The sequence below is a fragment of the Micropterus salmoides genome, unplaced genomic scaffold (assembly GCF_014851395.1).
Source record: "Micropterus salmoides isolate LMB-PRFRI ecotype aquatic unplaced genomic scaffold, ASM1485139v1 Ms_hic_scaffold_14, whole genome shotgun sequence".
In the NCBI taxonomy this organism is placed as follows: Eukaryota; Metazoa; Chordata; class Actinopteri; order Centrarchiformes; family Centrarchidae; genus Micropterus; species Micropterus salmoides.
Window position 1 is genome coordinate 32,386,470 of NW_024040485.1, and position 26,833 is coordinate 32,413,302.

Sequence of the window (26,833 nt, forward strand, 5' to 3'; positions counted from 1 at the left end):
GGGGGAAGCTTCTGGTTCCAGCTGGAGTCCAGCAGCCTGAATCTGATTTAATGAGTCATTATCTGGGACTGACCCGCTGGAAAACTTCAGCTGATTACGACAGCCCGTTCAGCATTTACAAACATTTAATTAGTGTTTATTAATGTGCACCAGTGATGTTGTCCTGCTGTTTTAGTTTACAGACCCATTAAAAAGACATGTTTATGCTCTTTATCCAGGATAACTAGCAGGACTTACCCAGTTTTGAGTGTTTGTTGCCAGACTACAGTTTAAAGGTGAAATCTAAATCTATTTATGTGTTTAAAGTATTCTAGCATTTAACAGTATTTGAGTTCATGTCGTGTGTTGGAGGATCAGTCTGCTGTCAGTCTACATATTTCTCATTGTGCTCAAATGTTCAGCCTCAAACCAACCCGTCGGCCCCGTCTCTCAGTTTGTTGTACGTTTGGAAGGGAAACTGACAAAGACTCTCTGCAGCAACAGAATCAGAGAAGAAAGAAACGCAAGGCCACACGATGGTCCGTGTGGGCTGATGAATGTGTAGAGGCCAAATCTGTTCAGTGAGGCTGACGTCTAAAACGCTTCAGAGATGCTTGAAATCTTTTACTTTCTTTATTGCACCAAAGACTATTTCTTCAAAAGTTCTGTAATCAATTCTTTAACAATGGCTCAGATGATTCAGGGTAACAATGAGACGGGTTTGTTGTAGTGACAGAATCTGCAGTTCCTTAGAGTACTGCTACAATATAATAAAATAAAAATATCTGGCCAGATGTTTCCCTCAGGAGCCGGTGGAGACCAAAGCCGAGCTGGAAGAGCGTGAAAAACACAAAATAGGATGATCGTGACGCTCTGTTCCTGCTGAATGTGGAAGATAAAGTGTGAAAGATGATGTTTATGTAGAGATATAAATAGGAATGAATTTCTTAATTTCTCCAGAAAAGCAGAACCGATATTGTTGGAGCTTACTGATCTTTAATCATTTCATAATACCGGCTTTCGGATCCCGTTGGTTTTGTTGACAAGAAGAGAAATATAGAAAATCATCTTTCAGAGGTTTTATTTAAATTGACATGAACACGAGACGGAGGCGCAGCAGAGCGTCCGTCCTCCTGTTTGCTAAGCTGTTAGCATCAACTGCTCCATAGGCTGCAGAACAGATCAGTTAATGCAAGTTTAATAAAGTCACGTTCATGTCAAGCTGCAGTGTTTGTTAGTAGCAGTGAATGTTCAGTCCCCGTGACGTTTACGTCCTCACTAGATCTAAATCCTGGCAGATGAAGCTAGAGTTTCCCTCTCGGAGGACCTCGGGAGATCCTCTGGGACTGCTGAGGAGGAGGGGTTTTGCAGCTGTTAAAGGTGGTTCAAGCTCTGGTTCCAGAGACTGGAGGAAGCAGCCTCAGACAAGATGGCTGTTGGGTTAGCTGGAGAGGAAGCGAGAGGGTCTAAAATTAGCTGTAAAATCAATGAACCTGGATGTGAGCCAGCTCTGAGGACGTGGCCTTTCACTGGGCTGACCTGAAACCAGGACGCGTCGCTGGGCTTCCACAGGTTAGGGTCAGATTGTCAGGCTCTCCGAGTCTGACTGCTAAATGATGATGAGCAGAGAGAAAATGAAGCGAGCTGGTGGGACTCGGCTGTGAACCTGACCGTCTGTCCTTGACACACTTCTCTGAAACCTGTCAGGCTGGTGAAGTAATGAGTGCAGCAGTTTGACTCTCGTGTTTGTGGGCGATAATGGAGTCACAGAGGAAAACGCCGGGTTCGGACGTGGCCACACAGACGACTCATGACGGATAAATACAGTGCCGGTTTGTGCTCTCTCTGATTTGCCCCGTTTGGATTATAAAGTCAGACTTAAGGTTCATGTTTAAGTTGCGTCACGGTGCCTAAATGACTAAATGAGTCACAGCAGGATTTGTCCATACGAGGCGCTGCTGCTGGCTGTAGTGGTGGACAGTAACTACAGGATCTCACAGAAGTGAGGACACCCCTAAGAGAAATTAGAGGTAGTATTTCCTGTTCAAGCCATCTCAGAGTTAGATATTGTATTTTTTACTTCAATGCATTTATCTGACAGCTCTAGTTACTTTACAAAGTCAGATTTTTACACATAAAACACATGAAGAGTTTATAAAATATGTTTTGTTATTAATTAAACTCTCCAGCAGTTCAGAAAATTGGCACAAACAAAATAAATGTGACACGGTTCCAGCCTCACAAACGTGAACATTTGCTGCTTTTCCTTTTAATTATGTGAGTCATTCTAATGTGTTGGTAAAGATTCTGAGGTTTGGACAGTTTACTGGACGAGAGGAGCTTTGTGAAGGTTGTGTTTAGGCTCTGGGTAAAACTGTGAACACGTTTCTCACTGAGATCCACCTCAGCGACAGTGTAATCCTGCTGACTTTTAATTCTTCAAGCAAGTGTTCCTGATTATACTTTACTAGCATATTCAATGCAGTACTTTTACTTGTAATAGAGTATTTTTTCAGCGTGGTATTTGTACTTTTACTGAAGTAAAGGATCTGAATAGTTTGTCCACCACTGCAGGGCTAGTTGGCCAACATGGCTACTTATTGCAGTTAGCAGCTCGGTCACTAACAGAACAGATTACCTGAGCCAGTTAATTTGTGTTTGTAGCGTCGACTCGTGTCTCATAACTATCTGTAAACTCTGCAGCTTCTGCTCGAGCAGAGTTACGTAATCATTCCCTCTGAAATGCTGCCGTCTCAAACGCTGGTTTGCCTGAGCCTGTTCCTCCTCCTGTGGAGCTACGAGTTTAAACATTTCATGTTAAGGTGGCAATTAGCTGAGTCTAATGTTCAAATGAAGCAGAAAGTATTTATCTCTTTAAAACCAGTAATGTAAATGTTCCAACCCACAAAACAGGAAGTCACAGTCAAACCATCCTCCAACATTTAATGTTTGGCGTCTTTGAAACGTGGAAATGAAACCTGTGAAAACAGGAAGGTTCAGGAGAAGCCGCCCTGGTCTCGTTCATACGTCCACCTGCTGAAGTTTCAGGAACCAGCTGCCATTAAACAAACACACCGTCTTCCATGTCCTCCTCCACCTCCATGTCTTCGCCTCGTCCTCCGTCCGTCCGCTTCAGTTTGAAAGCTGGGAGGCTGACGACGATGAGGGTGATTAAGCAGAGGAGGAAGAGGCTGCTTTGGGTGATCTAACACTCTCTCTCTCTCTCTCTTTGTCTCTCTGCAGAAGTGTCTTCGGAGCGATCTCCAAGGAGGAGGAGCATCTCCGGGCTTGGGAGTTCAGAGAAGAGCGTCGCCGTCGACAATCCAAACTCGTCGCCTTTTAAAGTTCCGGTGAGTGGCGGCCGAGTTTCTGTGAGGTCGGGATTCGGCTCTTTCAGCTGACGGCTGAGGACTTGGGACTCCTTTTTTTTACTTTTTCTGTCATGGCCCCCTTTAGAAGCTGAAAAACGTTCAAGCCCCCCCCGACTCCAGCAGAAGTGGACGAACATCAGAGCCCTTTTCTTTTGTTTATGAAAACCACATGCATCAGCCTGCTCAGCATCCCTGCCCCTCCTGCAGCGCCACCGCTTCATGGTTACACCGGCACGTGCGTGTCCACTAGCCTTGCATTGACCTGTTCCTGTAGGTCACGTTATGTTTGTGATGTCACGGAGAGACTCTATGATGCGGCGGCACGATCTCAGGCGGCGTTGTACACGGCTGGAATCGATGTTCAGTCCTGTGCAAAGGCTTTAGGCAGGTGTGGGGGAAGAAATGCTGTAAAGTAAGCCAGCTGGAAATGACCATCCCAACATTCTGTGAACGGGCCGGATCGTTATCGTCATCATTCGACCGTGATAGTCACCCACCTGACTTCAATTTGATGAACAAAAATGAACAAACTTTTTACCTTCTTCAGCTTCCGTAGTGAAGATGGCGACCGTTGAAATTTCACAACTCTGAACATCAGACGCGATGATGAAACGAGCGACAGGAGCACAGAGATTTAACTCTTTAGCACAGCTCCCTGATGCTTATATAACTCCCTGTTATGTTTCTGATTCCACACGAGATCAGCATCTCTAGATAAAAACGCGGTCAGGTGGATTTTAAGATCTGGTCCCGGCAGCTGAAAGAAGTAAACCAGCTCCTCTGATCGCAGCCACATGAGCGTTTGCAGTTTTTAAGCCTCTTGTTAGTAATGTCTTAGTAATGACTTAGATTTGAGCCCAGTTAAAGCAGCACTTCCTGTCATGCAGATGTCTCCGTCTGATTATCAGACTCATAACCTGATGGGAGCTCGTGGAGCCGTAGCCCTACCTGAGTGCCTGCTGCAGGTAATCAGAGGAGCGCTGCATGTTTCATTATGTGAGAAACATCAATAAGTCAGTCTCGGCTGGACTAAATTTAGCCGACAGGCTGATGAAGCTCGTCTCTCCGCCGCTCGTCTCTCAGCTTCGGCCGTCAGGAGTCCAAGCGTGACTGTGTGTGTGGCGGATATTTAACAGCTTTCAGAGGTCGAATACACAAACTAACCATCTGCTGCCGAATGAGACGGAGCTGGACCGGATTCACGTGTTGGACCGTGAAGCTGGGACAGAAGAAATGAGGAGTGGAAAAGCTGAGCGATCAGCCGAACAGATTCACAATCCAAGAACACGTTGACACAGCTTTTAATAACTGATACTGACCCACAGTAAGGACGCTTCCCGGTCCTTACTGTAGAGTTTATCATCAGAGAGTCCAAATTATTCAGAGGCCTCAAGCTGCCTGCTGATGTTGGAAGCACAGAGGACAAATCCTCTTCCAGATGTGGGGATGAGACCACTAAGGTCTTTAAGGACACCTACAGAGGTCCTTTGGAGACTCCAGAAGGACTCTGTGAACATAGAAAGTCCTTACAGGCATGTCCGGCCATGTCATGTCTTGGCAACGCCTCCGGGCAGCTATTTCAGACTAACAAGACCAGGCTCCTGTCTGAATGAATGTTTAGAGAGCCAGAACTGCCCTCTCTCTGGTCACCGGCACATAAAACCTACATGAACAGAATCAGCAGGAAAATCTAATCAAAATCACTGAAAAAGTTTGAAGACTTTGCCCCAAAATAAGGTTTAAAAAGCGTTTTTCCCCACCGGCTATACTTGCAGTCGAAGTAAAACAGACCCTTACGTCAGTGGAACCACACGATTGGCTGAAATCTGTTTCCCGCTTTGGCTGTTTAAAGCAGACAATTGGCTTTCTAGCGGGAGAGACGGGATAACCGCCATGTTAACTGGCGCCAATGGCGTTAGGGGCTTTCCCAGTGGCGAGTCTCCTCTATAAAACGTCTCTGCTGGACATCAGAGCTGCTTTGGTAAAATGTTTTGCATAAAATACTCAAATATTTGTTGGAGGATAAAAAAAAGCTGTAAAAGAAACTAAATATTCTGCCTGTGTTTCCGTCCAGCTATCTGGAGAAGTCAAAGTGCCCTTAAGGTAAATTCAGTTTGACCCTACCACTCACCCGTAGTTCAAGCTGCAAATTGAATGAACAACTCTAGATGGAACACGCTGTTCTTTTTGTATGGCTGGATGATGGAGAAAAGCCTCCTGATGGGACGGGCCGTTTCAGAAAGTTGCCAAGTGTCTAAAACTAAGGCTGAGTTTAGTTTTCACCCGAGTGCATCCAGCCTACGATATCTCTGCAAGCCAAGCATCCAACAGCGACAGCGTGAGCCCAGGTGAACACTGAACTCATGAGGATAACAATCTGACTGAAATGACAACACAAAATAAGTGTTTGTATTATCAGTTCTTGTCTCAGAGATGATCTTGTCTTGTCACTTCGTAGGCATGTCAGTGCTTCTGCTCTTTAGAAGCTTTCCCAAACCGAATATGGACTGTGCACTGACAGCGTGGAGAAAGCTTTTCTTTTTATAGTCCTAAACTAATGCAGGAACCTTTGTCATCAGCTGTCAATTCAATTCAGCTTCAACAATACTGATAACGCTTAAAATATAATACAAAAGAAGAATTCATTTCATACAGTTCATTACATAAAATAAAAACAAAAGTTAGTCTGCGTTTGTGTTAAAATAAACTAAAATATATTTAAAAGTAAATAAATAAAATAATAAAATAAAACAGTAAGTTAGTCTGCGTTTGTGTTAAAATAAACTAAAATATATTTAAAAGTAAATAAATAAAATAATAAAATAAAACAGTAAGTTAGTCTGCGTTTGTGTTAAAATAAACTAAAACATATTTAAAAGTAAATAAATAAAATAATAAAATAAAACAGTTAGTCTGCGTTTGTGTTAAAATAAACTAAAACATATTTAAAAGTAAATAAATAAAATAATAAAATAAAACAGTTAGTCTGCGTTTGTGTTCAAATAAACTAAAACATATTTAAAAGTAAATAAATAAAATAATAAAATAAAACAGTAAGTTAGTCTGCGTTTGTGTTCAAATAAACTAAAACATATTTAAAAGTAAATAAATAAAATAATAAAATAAAACAGTAAGTTAGTCTGCGTTTGTGTTCAAATAAACTAAAACATATTTAAAAGTAAATAAATAAAATAATAAAATAAAACAGTAAGTTAGTCTGCGTTTGTGTTAAAATAAACTAAAATATATTTAAAAGTAAATAAATAAAATAATAAAATAAAACAGTAAGGTAGTCTGCGTTTGTGTTAAAATAAACTAAAATATTTAAAAGTAAATAAATAAAATAATAAAATAAAACAGTAAGTTAGTCTGCGTTTGTGTTAAAATAAACTAAAATATATTTAAAAGTAAATAAATAAAATAATAAAATAAAACAGTAAGGTAGTCTGCGTTTGTGTTCAAATAAACTAAAATATTTAAAAGTAAATAAATAAAATAATAAAATAAAACAGTAAGTTAGTCTGCATTTGTGTTCAAATAAACTAAAATATATTTAAAAGTAAATAAATAAAATAATAAAATAAAACAGTAAGTTAGTCTGCGTTTGTGTTCAAATAAACTAAAATATTTAAAAGTAAATAAATAAAATAATAAAATAAAACAGTAAGTAGTCTGCGTTTGTGTTAAATAAACTAAAATATATTTAAAAGTAAATAAATAAAATAATAAAATAAAACAGTAAGTTAGTCTGCGTTTGTGTTAAAATAAACTAAATATATTTAAAAGTAAATAAATAAAATAATAAAATAAAACAGTAAGTTAGTCTGCGTTTGTGTTCAAATAAACTAAAACATATTTAAAAGTAAATAAATAAAATAATAAAATAAAACAGTAAGTTAGTCTGCGTTTGTGTTCAAATAAACTAAAACATATTTAAAAGTAAATAAATAAAATAATAAAATAAAACAGTAAGTTAGTCTGCGTTTGTGTTAAAATAAACTAAAATATATTTAAAAGTAAATAAATAAAATAATAAAATAAAACAGTAAGGTAGTCTGCGTTTGTGTTCAAATAAACTAAAATATTTAAAAGTAAATAAATAAAATAATAAAATAAAACAGTAAGTTAGTCTGCGTTTGTGTTAAAATAAACTAAAATATATTTAAAAGTAAATAAATAAAATAATAAAATAAAACAGTAAGGTAGTCTGCGTTTGTGTTCAAATAAACTAAAACATATTTAAAAGTAAATAAATAAAATAATAAAATAAAACAGTAAGTTAGTCTGCATTTGTGTTCAAATAAACTAAATATATTTAAAAGTAAATAAATAAATAATAAAATAAAACAGTAAGTTAGTCTGCGTTTGTGTTCAAATAAACTAAAATATATTTAAAAGTAAATAAATAAAATAATACAGTAAACGTGTGTAAGAAAAAGTAATTAAATAAAAAAGAAAAATATTAAAAACCAAAAAAGTAATTTTATGTTTAGGATCAATAAAGAAACACTTTATATTTATTAATATAGTGTTATTTATGGTTCCTTTTTCCAAGGAACAGTTACTAAAGTTACACAGTCACTGAGGAGAAGGACGTTCCAGCCGGATGAGCACGACTTCTGTAAAGTCATCGGTGGCAGGAAAGTAAAGACACCTTTGTTTTCCAGACACAAATAGTCACGGATAACTAAAGACATTTTAAGCGACGGATTAGAAAAGTTGTTGGTGGCGGCAGCAGACGTCTGTGTGTTGGCTGTGAGGCGGGAGGAGTCTCGGCTTTCTGTCGAGCGTCAGCAGCTGCAGGAAGTGAACCCTGCCAGACGTCAGCGTCTCACGACGCCGATTCATGTTCAGAAGTTCTGCTTCTCGCGGAGAGTTTGTGCGCTTGGCTCGCGGGTTGCAGTATTTTTAGTTCAGTCCGACTTCAGAGGGTTTCTTGATACAGTAATCACAGACAGAGAGCATGCTGGGAGTTGGTGCAGAGTCGGAGGCAGAGCAGTGACGGGATCATAAATACATCCAGCTGTCTGATGATCCGCGGAGGTGATCCTGATCAAGAGCTGTGGAGACGTTCTGGACCTGTTTGAAGCGGCGCCCCCTCTGCAGGGTCTCTGGCAGGAGGGATCTTTATTCATTAACGGGAGCCAATGAGCCTGGAGGGAGTTTGTGGGGGAGGACAGGAGGCTGAGATGTGTTTGAGGATATTAATATCTCAGGAAATTAGGCCGCTCACTTCCTCCGCTCCCAGCTGGGCCTTTATTGTCACAGAGGATGTGATAGGTGAAGGGTTTGATCAATATCAGCTGAGTCACGTGACCGTGATCAGGCCGATGACTCATCATTGATGCTGTCACGCCAACAGTACCTGCGGCGAACAGTTCTGAAAGCGTGAACGTGTCTTCACCGCGCTGCTGGTTCCTCTGCAGTGATTGGATAACAGGCGGGACCTGCACCTAACGGTTATATTTATCATCATTTCTCTCTCCAGCCGGTTCACTGTTAGGGTAATGAAACATCAGGAAACCGTAAACAGTTTCTCCAACATCCCCAAATATTCAGTGTATCATAACGACGCCACGGGAACAGCAGCGGCGTCCGGCAGCAGGAAGTGTTCTGCACAGTGACCTGAATGATCAGTGGAGAGTCGTTGCAGCTCTCTAAAGTATTAATCAGTTCGCGGCAGGAATGGATGGATGCGTCTCAACTAAAGCAGCTTTTACACATTAAAGCTGCAAACAGTCAACTTGAAAAGTAAGTTTAAATATTCAGGAACCATTTTTGATTGTAGATTAAGTTTTACAGCCAGCACACGTTTTAAAAAGCAGCGTCTTTACCTGCTCCGGGAGAAAATCCCAGAGAGCTTTCCGGACACGTGGCGGCGAAAAACAACAGCTGACAGTTGTAAGAGTTGGGATGTGCGTGGAAAACGCAGGTGAAACAAATTGCATCTGATCCTGTTCCCTCTGGAAGGAAAGAACATTTACAAAAAGTCTTCATACCAAAAGCAATAATATTGTGTCCACTCTGGCTTCCTGTCCGTTATGGTCTGTACTGTGTTGTTTATTGTGGTTTTAATCAGCTCTTCTTCTACATCCTGTCCTCCACTCCAAGGCGAACCAGAGGGGCCGCAGTCGCACTTCCTGTTTCCCCTCCGACGCCACTTTTTGTCCCGTCAGCTCCTCCCTCTCCACGTGTCTGTAAACGCTGTGTCCACGCTGCTCGTCCTCTCCGATTGTCTCCTGGAGGACAGACTCTGATCTTGTGTCTTTTTTTGTTCTTTCAGGGGTTTTTCAGTAAACGTCTCAAGGGCTCCATCAAGAGGACGAAGAGTCAGACCAAACTGGACAGGAACACCAGCTTCAGGCTGCCCTCGCTCCGGCCCGCGGACGCCGACAGGTAACGTCTTGGTCCTCTTTCCGTCGGCGCCTGGTCAGAGTCGCCTGACGCCGGCTGTGTGAGCAGAGGGTTCGAGGCAGCGACACAAATTAGATTCAGGAGCGTGAGGGCTGATCGGACAGAACCTGTTGCAGTCGGGGTCAGATGGTGTCGACAGTCAGGAGATAAAAGCAAACCGTTTCCTGTCTGTCGGTGATTTGGTGCAAGAAAACGTGAAATTTGGTGCTCTTGCAGAATGTGGAGCGTTTTCCAAGCAGCTGACTGGAATCACGGCCTTCTGATCCTCCATGATTGTTCAGGATTTGCTTCTAGCTGTCAGGACTAGACACCTGTACGGGCCGCGTCTTTCTTTTGGAAACTGACCTGTTTTTTAATGGCCGCAGCCCGACGCAGTTACTGTTATCTGTGTTTGTGTTAGCTGTCATGTAGCAGTCGTGTACGTGTTGCGTTCAGGCGTTGCTGCGAAGTAAGCGCTGTAAAAAACAAACCTAAACAGCAGCACGTCCATCAGGTGTGTTTATTTTTACACCATATGTTCTCTACAAGGAAGTTGAAGCGCGAGTCCTGTCGGGCTCGGGTCCGGTAGCCACCCTCTGACACGGGGGCCTTCAGGGTTCCAGGTCTCAGTCGTTCAGATGAGGTCTTCGTGTTGAACCTCCATGTTTCCGTGCGGCGGTGGAAGCTGTAGACTTTGTTCGTGCTGTTGACTCTGAGCAGCAGAGCCGGTCTGACATTAAGCTTCATTTCCTGTTCTGGTTCTGCTCGCTCGCCGTTTCCTGCTCTAATCAGCTCTCCGAGGCTTCGTCTCTCAGACAGAAGTTAAACTGCAGACAGACGGGCGGAGGGTTTATTTATTTCTCAGCTCCTCTTGCTCCTCCGTCTTCAGGAGGTTGTGGCTTCCTCCTCCTCCCTCCATTAACCCGCCCAGCCTTCCCAGCACTGACTGGAGGTGGTTTTACTGGAAGGCCTCTCTCCCTGCAGCTCGCTCTGCTGTCGCTCTGCAGGTTTATACAAAATGCACACGTGTGGTCTTTGATTACAGGCCCACCACGCGACCTGGAAAACCTGGAATTCCTTAAAATTGCTTTTCAGTTTAAAGAAAGCAACAAAATAAAACAAAGAGATGTCCGTCCTGTCAGGGTGGAACGCTGCACTGAAACCATCTGCGGGTCCAGGACCTGCGTAGCCTAGCTTAGCACAAAGACTGGAAGCAGGGGGAAACTGTTAGCCTGTCCATCAAAAGAGAGACCGAACACCTCGTAGTGAAGAAGCACATGTTGTTCTGTCTGGGCTAAAACCTTAAAACGTGGCGATCAGTCGTGTGAAGCTGATCCTGATGCGTCTTCTGATCTATTTTATTATTAGTCGACTGGTCCCTGACCTTTTAGGGGCCCTCAGGCTCCAGCTGACCATTACTTTGTGTTAATCTGATGAATATTATTACTGCATGTGAACTGCAACTTTTATATTAATCTGAACGTGTTTTTTACTGCATGTCATCACAAACCAACAGCGCGTCCCAGTCTGATCATAAGTGCATTATTATTATATTTATAGCAGTATTATCAGGCTCACATGTGGCGCAGACTGATGCAGCGATGCAGCTTTACGGCCGACAGACTGTCAGCCAGCTGGACAGGAGGATAATGCTTTACACTCTCTCTCTCTCACACACACACTCAGCCTCTCTCGCTCACTCGGCTCTGAGCTCTGACTCCTGATGGACGCTTCGTCTTCTCTCCTCCGGAGAGCTCGCAAAGCTCAGATCTCCAGAACTCTGAGGTTCAGGTAGGACCGTGCGTGGAAGGGTTTGTTTAAATATGTTTGTGGGGTCCAAACGGGGGCTTGTAGGATTCTTGTGAGGTCTGACGGCTTTGTGGAGACGCCAGGAGTTTAAAGGGCAGCGTGAGCGTTTTGTGGTCGGGTCAGAATAAGGTCGAGGTATGTTTTAATGACAGGCGTGCAGTGGTGAGGGTTCAGGGTAGGGTTAGGGGCGAGGGAAGGCGTTATCGAGTCCCCACGGGCGTGGAGGAACAAACGTGTGCTGCTGTGATGGAAACGGTGCAGATTGATTCCCGTCTGCATCGTCAGCTGGACACACAAAGAATCCGGCGAGGACGCACCTGGACCTGTCGGAGCTAAACGGCACCCTAAAGTACGCCTCGGAAGTCATTTAAGGGATAAATAGGCGACAGCGTCTTTGTTCATATTTGATCCGCACTGCCTAGTTTTCATTTGTGTGCACTTTGGAGCAACACAACGAGCGGTCGACTCGCCACAGCGTATCCATCGTGCACCGGGCGGCCGGATCTCCCGCTCGCCACGGAAAATAAGCAGGATCGTCTGTGAAGATTCTCACCATCCAGGTCAGAGTTATAACTTTAAACTCAAAGGTAGCTGGATTCTTCAGTCCTGCCTGTCTGGCAGGGAGACCCGGCTGTTTAACCTCTGTGGGGTCGTGATGGATTCTTCAGTGAAAGCCACCTGAGGTCAGGGCTAAACCACCTCGTGCTAACGACCGTTAAATAGCTGGGATTCCTGCCAGTCACTCAGAACTGAGGAGTGAGAGACTGTAAGTATTTTCAAGTCCAGTTGAGCCTCGCGGCCCTCCAGTGCCCTGGTTTCAGGCTTATTGAACCTGGCTGATCAGGTCTGGCTCTCAGTCGGGCTTCCAGTTCATCCCAAAGGTGTTGAAACAGGAAGGAGACAAACGCAGACTGTTGCGTCACCAGAATCAGGTCTCCGTTAGTGTCCGGGCGGCGGCAGCCCTCCAACCTGTCGTGTGAGCGGTAATGACCACGAAACAGAAACAGAGGCTGGCAGGTGGGCTCAACAAGACCAGTAGGCTGAAGAGGCGTGCGCTGTCCTGCAGGGACGTCCAGGTCCTCGTTCAGCAGATGAAAGTCAAAACAAACTCTGTGACTGGGCTTTAATAAATCAGAGGCGAGTTAAGAAGGAGCCTCGAAGCTGGAAGGTGTAAATTATCGCTGCTTTAAGCTTCAACTTTAGCACTGAAGGAGGCGGATAATTCATCTTTTCCTTGGATGATTAAATCTGCTCTGGGCTCACGTTCACATCGGCTCTCTGCTTATAATTATGATTATTGTAAATATAATAAAGCTAAACCCTCAAACTCCTCCAGAAGATAAATATAATTAGCTTTGGTGAAACAGGAAACAGGGTTCAGATGTCAGACCAGCAGGGGGAGCCGCCTCTGGCTTCCAGCCCCGTGCCACCTCCGGGAATATTCCCACAATCCCTGATAACAGCAAAGATATAAGGATGCAGAGTGTGTGTGGTCAGAGCTCAGTAAGTGCTTCCTCCTCCTCCTCCTCTTCCTCTGACAGCACAGCGGATCAGGTTTCCTCTTAATGCAGCGGACCGGCCTTCCTGAAACTCTGTCAGAATATTTTCCTGCTCTGAACGACAGACGCTATTAAAGAAGTGGGTGTAGCCGCCGTGATGTCCCCCGTTGGTTTGTGGACTACCGTTTTAAAGCCTCCAGTCGCCATCTTGTTGTTTTTGTTTTTTTTGACACCAGACGTGACCATATTTGGACGAGAGCGTGGAGCTAGCTAGCGTGGTTAGCAAGATGTATCTGTAATATTAGCTGGGATGCTAATTTTAGCTAGCGACAAACTTACTGAAAAATGAGCAGCCGACTCCCGATCAGCTTTTTCAGCTGGTTAATGTTCACAGAGCAGCGGAAATGAGTCGCCTTGTAGCCCCGCCCTAAAGCCTCCCCTGCTTCCTGGTCTCTGTTCCTCTAAATGGGACCATAATTTACTAAATGAACATCATGCTGTGTTGAAGAAGACTTGAAACTAGAGACTGAGACCATAAACTCATCAGGAAAGAGTTTACTGAGGGAATAAATCAGCTGAGAAGCAGAAACATTTTCTCAGAGAGCCGCTGGAGTCGCCCCCTGCTGGCTGCTGGAGAGGACGCAGGTTTAAGGAGCTTCACTTTCAGACCCGGAGGTCCCTGCTTGGCCTGATCACACACAGACTGCTGACTGTGTTTAGTTAATGGAGCGTTGCAGCTTCAGGTCACGTGACCAGACGTGTTTGAACAAGCCCCCCTTTTTAACACAGAGTGATTAAAAACACTCATTTGGAATAAAGAAGCACAGATGCAGCTTTTTCTCTCCCTCACCGACCTCAGCTTTACACTACTGAAGATAGAAATCTGCAGAGCTCGCCGCCTGGAGTCATCTTTATTTAAGGTAACGTGAGCTCAGAGTCCAGCTGAAAGAAGGTACCAGCAGAAACACTTCCTGTTATAAAGACGCCAGCAGAAGCTGGACGTAAACTGAAGCTCTCCTGCTGTACCTGCTTCAGACGTTGTGCTTGTTTTCACTTCCTCACACAGACTTTCCATCTGCTGCTGAAGTCCGTTTCAGCTCACGTCGCTTCCTTTGAGTCATTTTAAAACCTTGACAGGATTTCAGAAGAAACGAGCTCAATGAAGTTAGGTCAGTTTGATTTATAAAGATGTGTCAGAGGGCGAAAGATGAATGTTTCCCATCCTGGACTCTGATCTCAGCTATGAATTCTGGGAGTAAAATGTCCTTTTACCAGAGAGGGTAAAGAACAAAAAGCCCACATTGTACAAACCCAAAGTCCAGGTTTGGTATCGTTTCAGTTTCATCGGTTCTGGTTCCTTCACCACAGATCTCCTCGCTCCTCGTCCCCTGCATGTCTTTAAAGAGTCTCTGTCCTAGAGCGGCGTCTCTGGGACTCGTCTCCTCTGCAGCCATCGTCGGTTTCCCTCCAGTGTAAAAGCTGAACGTCGGCTCACCTGTGTTCTGTACCTGAGGCGTTGCTGCTGTTGGCGTTAGCTGGATCTGGGAGAGCGCGACACGTTGAACACGGTGAAGTTTGCTTCCATCCTCGCACCGAACCTCCTGACTGCAGCTGCTGCAGTTTGTTAGTGAAGTTAAGACGAACTTTGGAGCGTCTGCTGCGGTCCGCCACGGCCCAGGACCAGAAGGACTCTCTTCTTCACGCTTTGTTGACGTAACACATGAGGTGACGTTAGGTCTGCGCAGCAGCTGCTGGCAGATCAGAGACACTTTGATGGACTTTAAAACGCTCACTGCAGGTCAGTCAGGAGCTGAGACATGCAGGAAGTTAGGAACCCAAACGCACGGGTCTTAACGAGGCCCCCGGTCTTAACGAGGCCCCGGGTCTCGGACATTCGGTTCCCTGCAGTTGTATTCACACTTACAGATGGAATATCATGTGACAGAAACGTCCAATCATGTGGTTTGATTTTCAGCGGTGGGCAGAGAAACGAAACGATACATGAATGAGAGATTTTAAATTCACCATGAGATCTGATGTTGATCTCAACACGCTAATCCAGGTTTACGTAACTCATCTGACACAGCAGGGGGATTACACACACACACACAGACACACACACACACACACACAGACACACACACACACAGACACACACACACACACACACACACACACACACACACACACACACTCGGAGTGGATTAAAAAGTGATCTCCTGAAAAGCTGAAGCGTTTCTAACCATCACGTGATCCAGTCGGGGAACACGGGTTCAGATCCTGTGTGTAAAGATACTGTGAAAGTCCTGCATCCAAGATATTACTGAGGTAAAAGTACACAGGTATTATGAACAACGAGTACTCAGAGGAAGCACAAATACACAGTTTTCCTAATACAGCTGCATTAATTGATCCTGCAGCACCTTAAACGTTCAGCTAAAGGCAGAAGATGTTGAAACTCTCTGCTGTTTCCATTCTGACTTCCTGCAGTATTTGACTTCATTAACTGGTTAAAAACATTGAGCTTGTTAGTTGTGGGAGCATTTTAAATAAAGAAAAGAAAGATGCAGAGAGGGAGTCTATTCAGAGACGCAACTAAACTAAAACCTGCATTTTATCAGCTGAGTTCTGCTTTTCAGCTGCTTTATTTTGAAAGTCCTCGTTCTTCTTCTCCTGCTGATAAAGCTGCGGTGTGTTCATGGCCCCTCTGCCCTCTGAGGTCTGTAATTAAACGCCTCCTCGCTGCGTCACTCCCTGCTGCCTAGCGCCGGCTCTCCCGGAAGACGTTGTTGTTTTGGAAACGCTCCCAGAGGCCCCGTGCGATTGGCCCGTCCCAGGACCTTGTTTACCGGCTGCAGGGACGCTTCATAAGGGCGACGCTCTCTGCTCGTGGTGAACGCTGCTCCCATTTGCCTGCTGGAGGGTCGAGGCGGAGGACGGTGGGAGCAGGGGGGATGCTCGGGGGAACGCCCCTCAGCTGGCTCTGTGGTGTTTTTCGTAGGTATTACTGCTCTCCTGCTTCACTGTTGACAGCAGGAGGCGTGGTGACGACCGCCAACACCCAGAGGACGTTCGCTCAATCTCGTGGCGTGGGATCTGTGCACCTGTTGTGCTCAGCGGCGCCCTCCTGGCGGTCATAAAGAACTTCAGCTGAAACCTAAACCGGCTTTTTTAGAATTGATTTCTATTTAAATGTTCCTCTTGTCTCGCAGATCTCGCGGGCTCCCCAAGCTGAAGGAGTCGACCTCCCATGAGTCTTTGCTGAGCCCGGGCAGCGCGGTGGAGGCTCTGGACCTGAGCATGGAGGAGGACGTGTTCATCAAGCCTCTGCACAGCAGCATCCTGGGACAGGAGTTCTGCTTCGAGGTGACGAGAATTACCCGACACACGGGGGGGAGGAGGCGAGACGCTTTGTCAAGTCCCTCAGCCAATCAGACACAAGGATTTACCCCCCCCCCCCCCCCCCCCCCCCCCCCCCCCCACACACACACACACACACACTGATACCTGAACACATCAGCTGCAGTCTGTTAAAATCTGACTTTACAGTTCACTTCTTACTGACTCTGAGCCGCCTCCCTCTGGTTACTGTAACTCTCTCTCTCTCTCTCTCTCTCTCTCTCACCTGCCAGGTGACGTACTCGGGCGGCAGCAATGTTTCAGCTGCACTTCGGCCTCAGAGAGAGACAAGTGGATGGAAAACCTGAGGAGGACCATTCAGCCCAACAAGGTGAGACTGCCTTTGCTTCCGTGACCTGTTGTTTGGCGTCCTTTGGCGTCCGTGCGCACGCTGCGACGGGCCTTGTTAGTATTTAGGTGGAAAAAGAGTCTCAGGTTTGGCCGCGGCGGGCATCCAGAGCTGCAGACGGTTCGCACGACCCTCCTGCTCTGACTCTGACTCGCAACACGTGGCCCCAGTTGTAAACGTTAAAAACTTAATTACTTTTGAACCTGGACGTGTTTCTGTGTGACTGACCCTCTGGGCGTCCACTGAAGAGCTCGTTTCTGCCGCTGACAGGCTCAGATTGTTATTATCGTTGCTCCAGAGGCGTCTGACCTCTGACATGTATAACAACTGTAAGTCACTTTGGATAAAAGCGTCAGCTAAATGAATAAGTGAATAAATGTAAATGTTTTAGGTAGCAGCCACACACAAACACAACATGCTAAAATTCAACATGTCCAACAGCTATTCAAACACAACGCGACCACATGCCGCCGTCGCCACATTCTTTACGACACCTTTAAATTCACCAGCTCTGGTTTGGTTGAAGCGTGAACCCTTAATTCACCGAGTTAGAAGTGAAAATATCAGGCGAGGTGCCGGAATAGTTGCAGCCCTGTTCCACGGCGTGCTGGACCAGTTTCAAAACAAGTCCTCCCAGTTAGTCTCACAGAAATGGTCTCGGTCGAATAAACAAGTTTTCCTTTAAGATAAACATGTATTTAAATACAGGAAATAGCACCCATGTAGATTTGAGGTGATGAATCAAGAAGTCAGACCAGCTTGTTGAGGTCTTTCTTTTTAAAACCAGTGAAGCGGTTTTAGATGTTTTAACCGGGGGTGTTTGTGTTTCCAGGACAACTGTCGGCGGGCGGAGAACCTGCTGCGTCTGTGGATCATCGAAGCCAAAGACCTGCCGCCGAAGAAGAAGTATTTCTGCGAGCTCTGCCTGGACGACGTCCTGTACGCCCGGACCACCAGCAAGACTCGCCACGACAGCCTGTTCTGGGCGAGTACTTCGACTTCTCCAGCCTGCCCGCCATGCACAGCATCACCGTGCACATCTACCGCGACGTGGACAAGAAGAAGAAGAAGGACAAGAACAACTACGTGGGCCTGGTCAACATCCCGGTGTCGGGCGTGACGGGCCGGCAGTTTGTGGAGAAGTGGTACCCGGTCAGCACGCCCACCACCAGCAAGGCCAAAGGAGGCGGGCCGTCGATCCGCATCAAGTCCCGCTTCCAGACCATCTCCATCCTGCCCATGGAGCAGTACAAGGAGTTCGCCGAGTTCGTCACCAACAACTACACCATGCTGTGCTCGGTGCTGGAGCCCGTCATCAGCGTCAAGAACAAGGAGGAGATGGCGTGCGCCCTGGTCCACATCCTGCAGAGCACCGGGAGGGCAAAGGTCAGAACTCAGCGACCAATCAGAACCCTGCCGGGGAATTAGTTTTCTTTCAGGGAGTCGGATGTTCAGCTGGATGCCGCACTCACGCCTGTACAGGAAATATGAAGCTGCAGCAGGTTAGCTTAGCTTAGCATAAAGACCTGAAACAGGGGGAAGCAGCTGATCTGGCCCAGACCTGAGAGAGGGATCGATCATCTCAGCTAACTCTGAGGAAGGAGCCAGATAAACGTACAAGATTTCCCAAGCTGAACTCTTCCTTCATTTTAACTAAATTAAACATTTAAATTTTAATTAAACAACAAGTGCTGAGCTTAATTAAATACTCAATTAATGGAAAAGGGGCCGCAAACATAGATGTATAAAAGAAGTGGGCGTGGTCGCGGTCGCCGTGACCTGGCAGTTTTGAAGCCTCGAGTTTGTGTTAATGTTAATTTTTTTGCAACCAGGCACCAGATGTGACCTCGTTTGGACGAGATGGTGGAGCTAGCTAGCTTGGTTAGCATCGCTAATTCATCTTAACTGTGATTTTACCCCGGGGTGCTAATTTTGGCTAGCGACAAACGGGCTTGACCTGTTGATGCCTGAATTATTTACAATAAAAAATAAAAAATAAATTCAGTATGATGCAAATTAGCGACAACAGGCATAAACGAGAAACCAGCGCTTGCAAAAGGTTCCCAGGTATGTATTGAATATGCACAAACAGGCACTGGGGGAAAACATTTGCTATCTCAGCTGCAGTCTGAAAGGAAGAGGCGTGATGCAAATTTGCGACAGTTGGCGTCAAGTGGTTAAAACAAAATGTTCTTACCCGAAAAATGAGCAGCCGACTCCCGATCAGCTTTTTCAGCTGGTTAAATGTTCACAGAGCAGCGGATATGAATCGCCTTGTAGCCCCGCCCTAAAGCCTCCCCTGCTTCCTGGTCTCTGTTCCTCTAAATGGGACCATAATTTACTAAATGAACATCATGCTGTGTTGAAGAAGACTTGAAACTAGAGACTGAGACCAGAAACTCATCAGGAAAGTGTTTACTGAGGGAATAAATCAGCTGAGAAGCAGAAACATTTTCTCAGAGACCCGCTGGAGTCGCCCCCTGCTGGCTGCTAAAGAGGACGCAGGTTTAAGAGAGGACGCAGGTTTAAGGCGCCCCCTGCTGGCTGCTAAAGAGGACGCAGGTTTAAGGCGCCCCCTGCTGGCTGCTAAAGAGGACGCAGGTTTAAGAGAGGACGCAGGTTTAAGAGAGGACGCAGGTTTAAGGCGCCCCCTGCTGGCTGCTAAAGAGGACGCAGGTTTAAGAGAGGACGCAGGTTTAAGAGAGGACGCAGGTTTAAGTCGCCCCCTGCTGGCTGCTAGAGAGGACGCAGGTTTAAGTCGCCCCCTGCTGGCTGCTAGAGAGGACGCAGGTTTAAGTCGCCCCCTGCTGGCTGCTGGAGAGGACGCAGGTTTAAGGCGCCCCCTGCTGGCCGCTAGAGAGGACGCAGGTTTAAGTCGCCCCCTGCTGGCTGCTGGAGAGGACGCAGGTTTAAGGCGCCCCCTGCTGGCCGCTAGAGAGGACGCAGGTTTAAGTCGCCCCCTGCTGGCTGCTAGAGAGGACGCAGGTTTAAGTCGCCCCCTGCTGGCTGCTAGAGAGGACGCAGGTTTAAGTCGCCCCCTGCTGGCTGCTAGAGAGGACGCAGGTTTAAGTCGCCCCCTGCTGGCTGCTAGAGAGGACGCAGGTTTAAGTCGCCCCCTGCTGGCTGCTGGAGAGGACGCAGGTTTAAGTCGCCCCCTGCTGGCTGCCAAAGAGGACGCAGGTTTAAGGCGCCCCCTGCTGGCTGCTAGAGAGGACGCAGGTTTAAGTCGCCCCCTGCTGGCTGCCAAAGAGGACGCAGGTTTAAGGCGCCCCCTGCTGGCCGCTAGAGAGGACGCAGGTTTAAGTCGCCCCCTGCTGGCTGCTAGAGAGGACGCAGGTTTAAGTCGCCCCCTGCTGGCTGCTAGAGAGGACGCAGGTTTAAGTCGCCCCCTGCTGGCTGCTAGAGAGGACGCAGGTTTAAGGCGCCCCCTGCTGGCCGCTAGAGAGAACGCAGGTTTAAGTCGCCCCCTGCTGGCCGCTAGAGAGGACGCAGGTTTAAGGCGCCCCCTGCTGGCTGCTAGAGAGGACGCAGGTTTAAGGCGCCCCCTGCTGGCTGCTAGAGAGGACGCAGGTTTAAGGCGCCCCTGCTGGCTGCTAGAGAGGACGCAGGTTTAAGGCGCCCCCTGCTGGCCGCTAGAGAGAACGCAGGTTTAAGTCGCCCCCTGCTGGCCGCTGGAGAGAACGCAGGTTTAAGGCGCCCCCTGCTGGCTGCTAGAGAGGACGCAGGTTTAAGGCGCCCCCTGCTGGCTGCTAGAGAGGACGCAGGTTTAAGTCGCCCCCTGCTGGCTGCTAGAGAGGACGCAGGTTTAAGTCGCCCCCTGCTGGCTGCTAGAGGGGACGCAGGTTTAAGGCTCTTCCGGCTTCACTCCTGAGAGCTGGAGGTTGTCACTTAGCTGCGATTAAGGATTACACCTGATGGCCAAAAGTATGTGGACAGCCGGGAGTGGCTCCCGACCGGCCGAGTTCAGAGAAGCAGCTGAGAATATTCAGTGCTAACTTTAAGACTTAACTTTCTGCTCCAACAGCCGTTCACAAAGTATTTTAGTGCTTAAAACGTAAGTCCAGACGAGACCTGAGTCACCGTCAGCTGAGCAGGTTTTACTGGAAGGTGAGCTGATAAAGGTCCAGGCAGCTCAGCAGAGAGCTCTGGAAACATGAATCTCTCATCGGGTGTCTGTCAATTATTCATCAAACCATAAAAGCCCCTTAGATCCCATTTTGAACATGAAATAATTAGCAGCTGCAATAAATGGATAAAACTCGGTGCTGGATGAACAGTTACTCATCAGAGGTTTGGTCAGCTCGTTAAAATGTCTGGAGGAGAACTGGCTTGTAGTCGGCTTTCCAACATGGCTGCCCACATGCTCACAATCTCCTCCTCCTCCTCCGGTGCAGGACTTCCTGACAGACCTGGTGATGTCGGAGGTGGATCGCTGTGCCGACCACGACGTCCTGATCTTCAGGGAGAACACCCTCGCCACCAAAGCCATCGAGGAATATCTGAAGCTGGTGGGACAGAAATACCTGCACGACGCACTCGGTGAGACGCAAACACACCTGCAAACACACCAACACACCTGCAAACACACCTGCAAACACACCTGCAAACACACCAACATACCTGCAAACACACCTGCAAACACACCAACACACCTGCAAACACACCTGCAAACACACCTGCAAACACACCAACATACCTGCAAACACACCTGCAAACACACCAACACACCTGCAAACACACCTGCAAACACACCAACACACCTGCAAACACACCTGCAAACACACCAACACACCTGCAAACACACCAACACACCTGCAAACACACCAACACACCTGCAAACACACCAACATACCTGCAAACACACCAACACACCTGCAAACACACCAACACACCTGCAAACACACCAACATACCTGCAAACACACCAACACACCTGCAAACACACCAACATACCTGCAAACACACCAACACACCTGCAAACACACCAACATACCTGCAAACACACCTGCAAACACACCAACACACCTGCAAACACACCTGCAAACACACCTGCAAACACACCTGCAAACACACCTGCAAACACACCTGCAAACACACCTGCAAACACACCAACACACCTGCAAACACACCAACATACCTGCAAACACACCTGCAAACACACCAACACACCTGCAAACATACCTGCAAACACACCTGCAAACACACCAACACACCTGCAAACACACCTGCAAACACACCTGCAAACACACCAACACACCTGCAAACACACCAACACACCTGCAAACACACCAACACACCTGCAAACACACCTGCAAACACACCTGCAAACACACCTGCAAACACACCAACACACCTGCAAACACACCTGCAAACACACCAACACACCTGCAAACACACCTGCAAACACACCTGCAAACACACCAACACACCTGCAAACACACCAACACACCTGCAAACACACCAACATACCTGCAAACACACCTGCAAACACACCTGCAAACACACCAACACACCTGCAAACACACCTGCAAACACACCAACACACCTGCAAACACACCTGCAAACACACCAACAAACCTGCAAACACACCAACACACCTGCAGACACACCAACACACCTGCAGACACACCAACACACCTGCAAACACACCTGCAAACACACCAACAAACCTGCAAACACACCTGCAAACACACCAACACACCTGCAGACACACCAACACACCTGCAAACACACCTGCAAACACACCAACAAACCTGCAAACACACCTGCAAACACACCAACATACCTGCAAACACACCTGCAAACACACCAACAAACCTGCAAACACACCTGCAAACACACCAACACACCTGCAGACACACCAACACACCTGCAAACACACCTGCAAACACACCAACAAACCTGCAAACACACCTGCAGACACACCAACACACCTGCAAACACACCTGCAAACACACCAACACACCTGCAAACACACCAACACACCTGCAGACACACCAACACACCTGCAAACACACCTGCAAACACACCAACACACCTGCAAACACACCTGCAAACACACCAACACACCTGCAAACACACCAACACACCTGCAAACACACCTGCAAACACACCAACATACCTGCAAACACACCTGCAAACACACCAACACACCTGCAAACACACCTGCAAACACACCAACACACCTGCAAACACACCTGCAAACACACCAACACACCTGCAAACACACCTGCAAACACACCAACACACCTGCAAACACACCTGCAAACACACCAACAAACCTGCAAACACACCTGCAAACACACCAACACACCTGCAGACACACCAACACACCTGCAAACACACCAACACACCTGCAAACACACCTGCAAACACACCAACACACCTGCAGACACACCAACACACCTGCAAACACACCTGCAAACACACCAACACACCTGCAGACACACCAACACACCTGCAAACACACCTGCAAACACACCAACACACCTGCAGACACACCTGCAAACACACCAACACACCTGCAAACACACCTGCAAACACACCAACACACCTGCAGACACACCAACACACCTGTATGACACCTTTAACCTGCCGCCCAGCTTGCATTTTGGTTGCATCTTTAAATTTGAACTCTTCAGATGTTTTTATTCGGTTTAAATAAAGAGCAGGTTTTAGAAACACTTTAAATTCTCATTAATATGAATTTATGAAGTCCTGATTTCATCGTGATTTAAACTGATACACATGAAACCACAGGTGTTATTGTCCTCGCCACTTTTTTAAAGCATAATTTGTTAAAAAACGTTCTGAAATGTAGCTTGCAGTTAAAAAAAAAAGCCTTTAGAAAGTTTATTTGCACAATAAGAAAACCTGCAATGCAATGAAATATAGAAGAAAGAACTGCGCCCTGTCCTAAAAAAACGAGTTAGTGATTCTAAAATGACCCAAAGACGTGCAGCACCGATCAACTTCAACAACAACTTGTCACAGTTTGTTTTTGGCCAAGTTTTCCGTTCTCTCCCTGTGAACACGACAAAAGAGGAGGGACAATAAATCCTGCCTCAGCAGGGAGGATGTTCCACGAGGAAAAGCTGATCTGCTGATCTGCAGCAGAAACAGATCTGAGAGCTGCACTCACTTAGATTCTGTTTGAAATGTCACCTGCTGCCTGAATTTTGTGTTTCCTTTTCATCACAAATTGGTGCAGAAACTTTCACCAGAATTCAGGAAATGAAGCGTTTAAAGATCAACGTTTCCTTTTCGTCTCGTTCTCGTGAACCTAATATCGCGTATGGAGCTCAGCGTCTCAGACGATAATGTTCAGGCTGATTTCACCGCCTCAGCACCGACGGTTCATCCTGAAGACTGAACGTTTCTGGAGCTGAAAGCAAACAAGTTGAAAGAATCAGTTGTAAAATGACTGAATGTTTCTGAGCTGCTCTCACCGGATGCTTTTACACATATTTTTTAGATTTTACAATCCTGTAATTTATTATTTATTGTCATGATAAACTAACAGATTTTTTACGTCTGCACCTCTTAGAACCTGTGAAATCTGCTTATGTCTGTCTGGACGAGGGAAATTTTTTGTTACAGCTGCTCACGTAACAAGACATTAAAGAAAAAGAACAGAAATAATAATTATAGAAACATAAAATACAGAAATAAAATACAATATTGCACAATTCCTAATTATCTAGCGAGGAGTTGGAGAGTCTGACGGCCTCCTGTGGTGCATCTTCTAAGAGATTTTTAATCTTTTCCTGGTTAAATGAAGGTTGGAATAATACAAATTTGGATGTGTTTGTATGAAAGATGTTAAATTGGGCCGTCTCAGCAGATTTCAGTCCCTCCGCCACAGAAAAAGAAAAACATTCTGCTTCCTGCTGGAATAATATTCCTTCTTTAAAAGGTTGAATCTCCATTTTTTGATACAAAGGTCTAACTGGACTTTCAGCAGGAACAGCTGACCTGAACGTCTGTCCTGTCACTAACGCTCCTCTCGTTAGAAACGTGGCTTCAGGTGAAGTTCCTCCTGAGCTGGATCTCAAACCGTTCAGTCTGTCAGCAGCGTCGAGCCTCAACCAGATGAAAAGTCCTTTAGAACTGTTTTTATTATTCTTATTTAGCTGAGTGCTAAAATCAGAGCACATCATGTCTTCACTCTGCTGCCTCCTCCTCCTCCTCCTCCTCGAGGTGATCTGAGACGTCTCGGATTCAAAAAGACCTAAAATAGTTCAGAAGCTGCTCTGACAGATCCAGAACTGTGTCAGACCCCTGAGACCTGCTGTCGTTACAAACCAACAGCTCAGACTCGTCACGGCGGCGGCGGCGAGAAACTTTCAGACTATTATTAGAAGGAAAAACAGAAACTTTAGAGTTCAAAAAACACAAATCTAATATATTTATAGGCTCACGTCTGAAAATAGATACTTCCTGCGCCGCGTTCAGGAACACGAGTCCTCTGCACGTGTTTTATTATTGTTGTGAGATCTGTCTGAAGAACACTGGGACTGTCAGTAACCGTTGAGTCTGTGCGACCAGGTGAGTTCATCAAAGCCCTGTACGAGTCGGACGAGAACTGCGAGGTGGATCCCAGCCGCTGCTCCGGCGGCGATCTGGCCGAGCACCAGAGCAACCTGAAGATGTGCTGCGAGCTGGCTTTCTGCAAGATCATCAACTCCTACTGGTGAGACACCTGGAAACACTTTGTTGATCCCAGAGGGGAAATGATGTTTTACAATTACTCACTTAGCATGTCGAGATGTTTGGGGATGGAAATGACAACAGAAAGTAGAAATATAAAGAAAAGTACCTTTCTAAATATAAAGAAATGTACCTTTCTAAATATAAAGAAATGTACCTTTCTAAATATAAAGAAATGTACCTTTCTAAATATAAAGAAAAGTACCTTTCTAAATATAAAGCAGTATTTTACAGGGATGTAACGATGATTGTAGCAGTGAAAACGTTTTACAGGACGTTTTGTTAAAGCCTCACAAGAGGCCAGATTCAGTGCTTAGTTTCATTTCTATATTCACTTTAAGTCAAAAACTAAATCTGAAACCCCCAGAGGACCTGACATCAACTCAAATCAAACAACTGGCTAAACGTCCAGCAGTGGCAGAAACGACGCGCTCATGAGGAGTTTCTCAAAATAAAATGTGAATCCAGCGTTCGGTTTGTCTGTCAGAGAAGTTAGTTTGTGCAGGAGATAAACAGAAGCTGGTCAAATAGCTACAGGTGTGTATCAGGTGGGAATATACAAAACTGCTGCCGGAGAGAGGCAGCTACAGGACGGATGCCGTTGACCTTCGCCGTCACGGCCAGTGTCGACGTGTTGATTTGATTGGCTGAAAGCGATGAGCTCATTAGGTAACAGCGCTCTCCTCTCCAGCAGGTGTTGCTCTGCTTTTACTCCGTGTTGTGGACTCAAAGCACAAACAGACTAAAACAGAATCCCCTCATCTGTTTTTACTTGTTAATAATAATCTCATTAAGGTATTGCAATACGGTAAAACTTCATTTAACAGCCGCCTGCTGAGGAAACACGTAATGACTAATAAACGCAGGTCTGGTTTTTATAGAAGCTCTCTGGATATAAAACCTCTTAAACCCCGCGGGGTCGACGCTTTAGCTGCTTCTAAGCTGCTCAGATCGTTAATCCAAATATTAATGTTGAACTTATGATCAATGTGTCAGTTTGCACATCATTAGATCAGTTAGATTCTCCACAATTCAATCGTTCGTTCTCATAGATTTACTGGTGCAACCTGCCAGAACAAGAGATGAAAACTCCTGTTACATGTGAAGCGCTCGTTCAGACCGAAAGCGTTCCTGATTATTTATCTTCCTTCAGTCTGTGAGGGTCCAACGACCAAAAGAATTTTCATTACGCTGCTGCCTTCAAAATAAAAGCGCAGAAGCCGTCTGTCGGAGATCAAACGAATGACGCGTGTTTGATATTATTGGATAATATTCTGTTTGAAATAAACAATTTTTTCATAGTAGCTTATTTCAGTTTTGTGCGAG

General features: G+C 45.9%; 2 protein-coding genes across 2 annotated transcripts in view; one reads left to right on the forward strand and one right to left on the reverse strand.

Annotated features, from left to right (window-relative positions):
• Nucleotides 1-26,833, reverse strand: part of rasal2 (RAS protein activator like 2) — a gene marked incomplete in the record, with an annotated part of 209,259 nt that overhangs the window by 78,400 nt on the left and 104,026 nt on the right.
• Nucleotides 16,684-25,513, forward strand: LOC119902734 (ras GTPase-activating protein nGAP-like). Its single transcript, XM_038719083.1, has 4 exons — nucleotides 16,684-16,781; nucleotides 17,632-18,185; nucleotides 21,194-21,338; nucleotides 25,346-25,513. Exons 1-4 carry the CDS (start codon nucleotides 16,706-16,708, stop codon nucleotides 25,492-25,494), a joined length of 924 nt encoding a protein of 307 aa, XP_038575011.1. The 5' UTR covers nucleotides 16,684-16,705; the 3' UTR covers nucleotides 25,495-25,513.

Bases quoted from the DNA above. Each gene is read 5' to 3' on its own strand.
- LOC119902734 (XM_038719083.1), top strand. From the start codon at position 16,706: ATGTTTCAGCTGCACTTCGGCCTCAGAGAGAGACAAGTGGATGGAAAA. The intron at 16,782-17,631 runs GTGAGACTGCCT...TTGTGTTTCCAG, and splicing joins GGACCATTCAGCCCAACAAG to GACAACTGTCGGCGGGCGGA. The intron at 21,339-25,345 runs GTGAGACGCAAA...CTGTGCGACCAG, and splicing joins ATACCTGCACGACGCACTCG to GTGAGTTCATCAAAGCCCTG.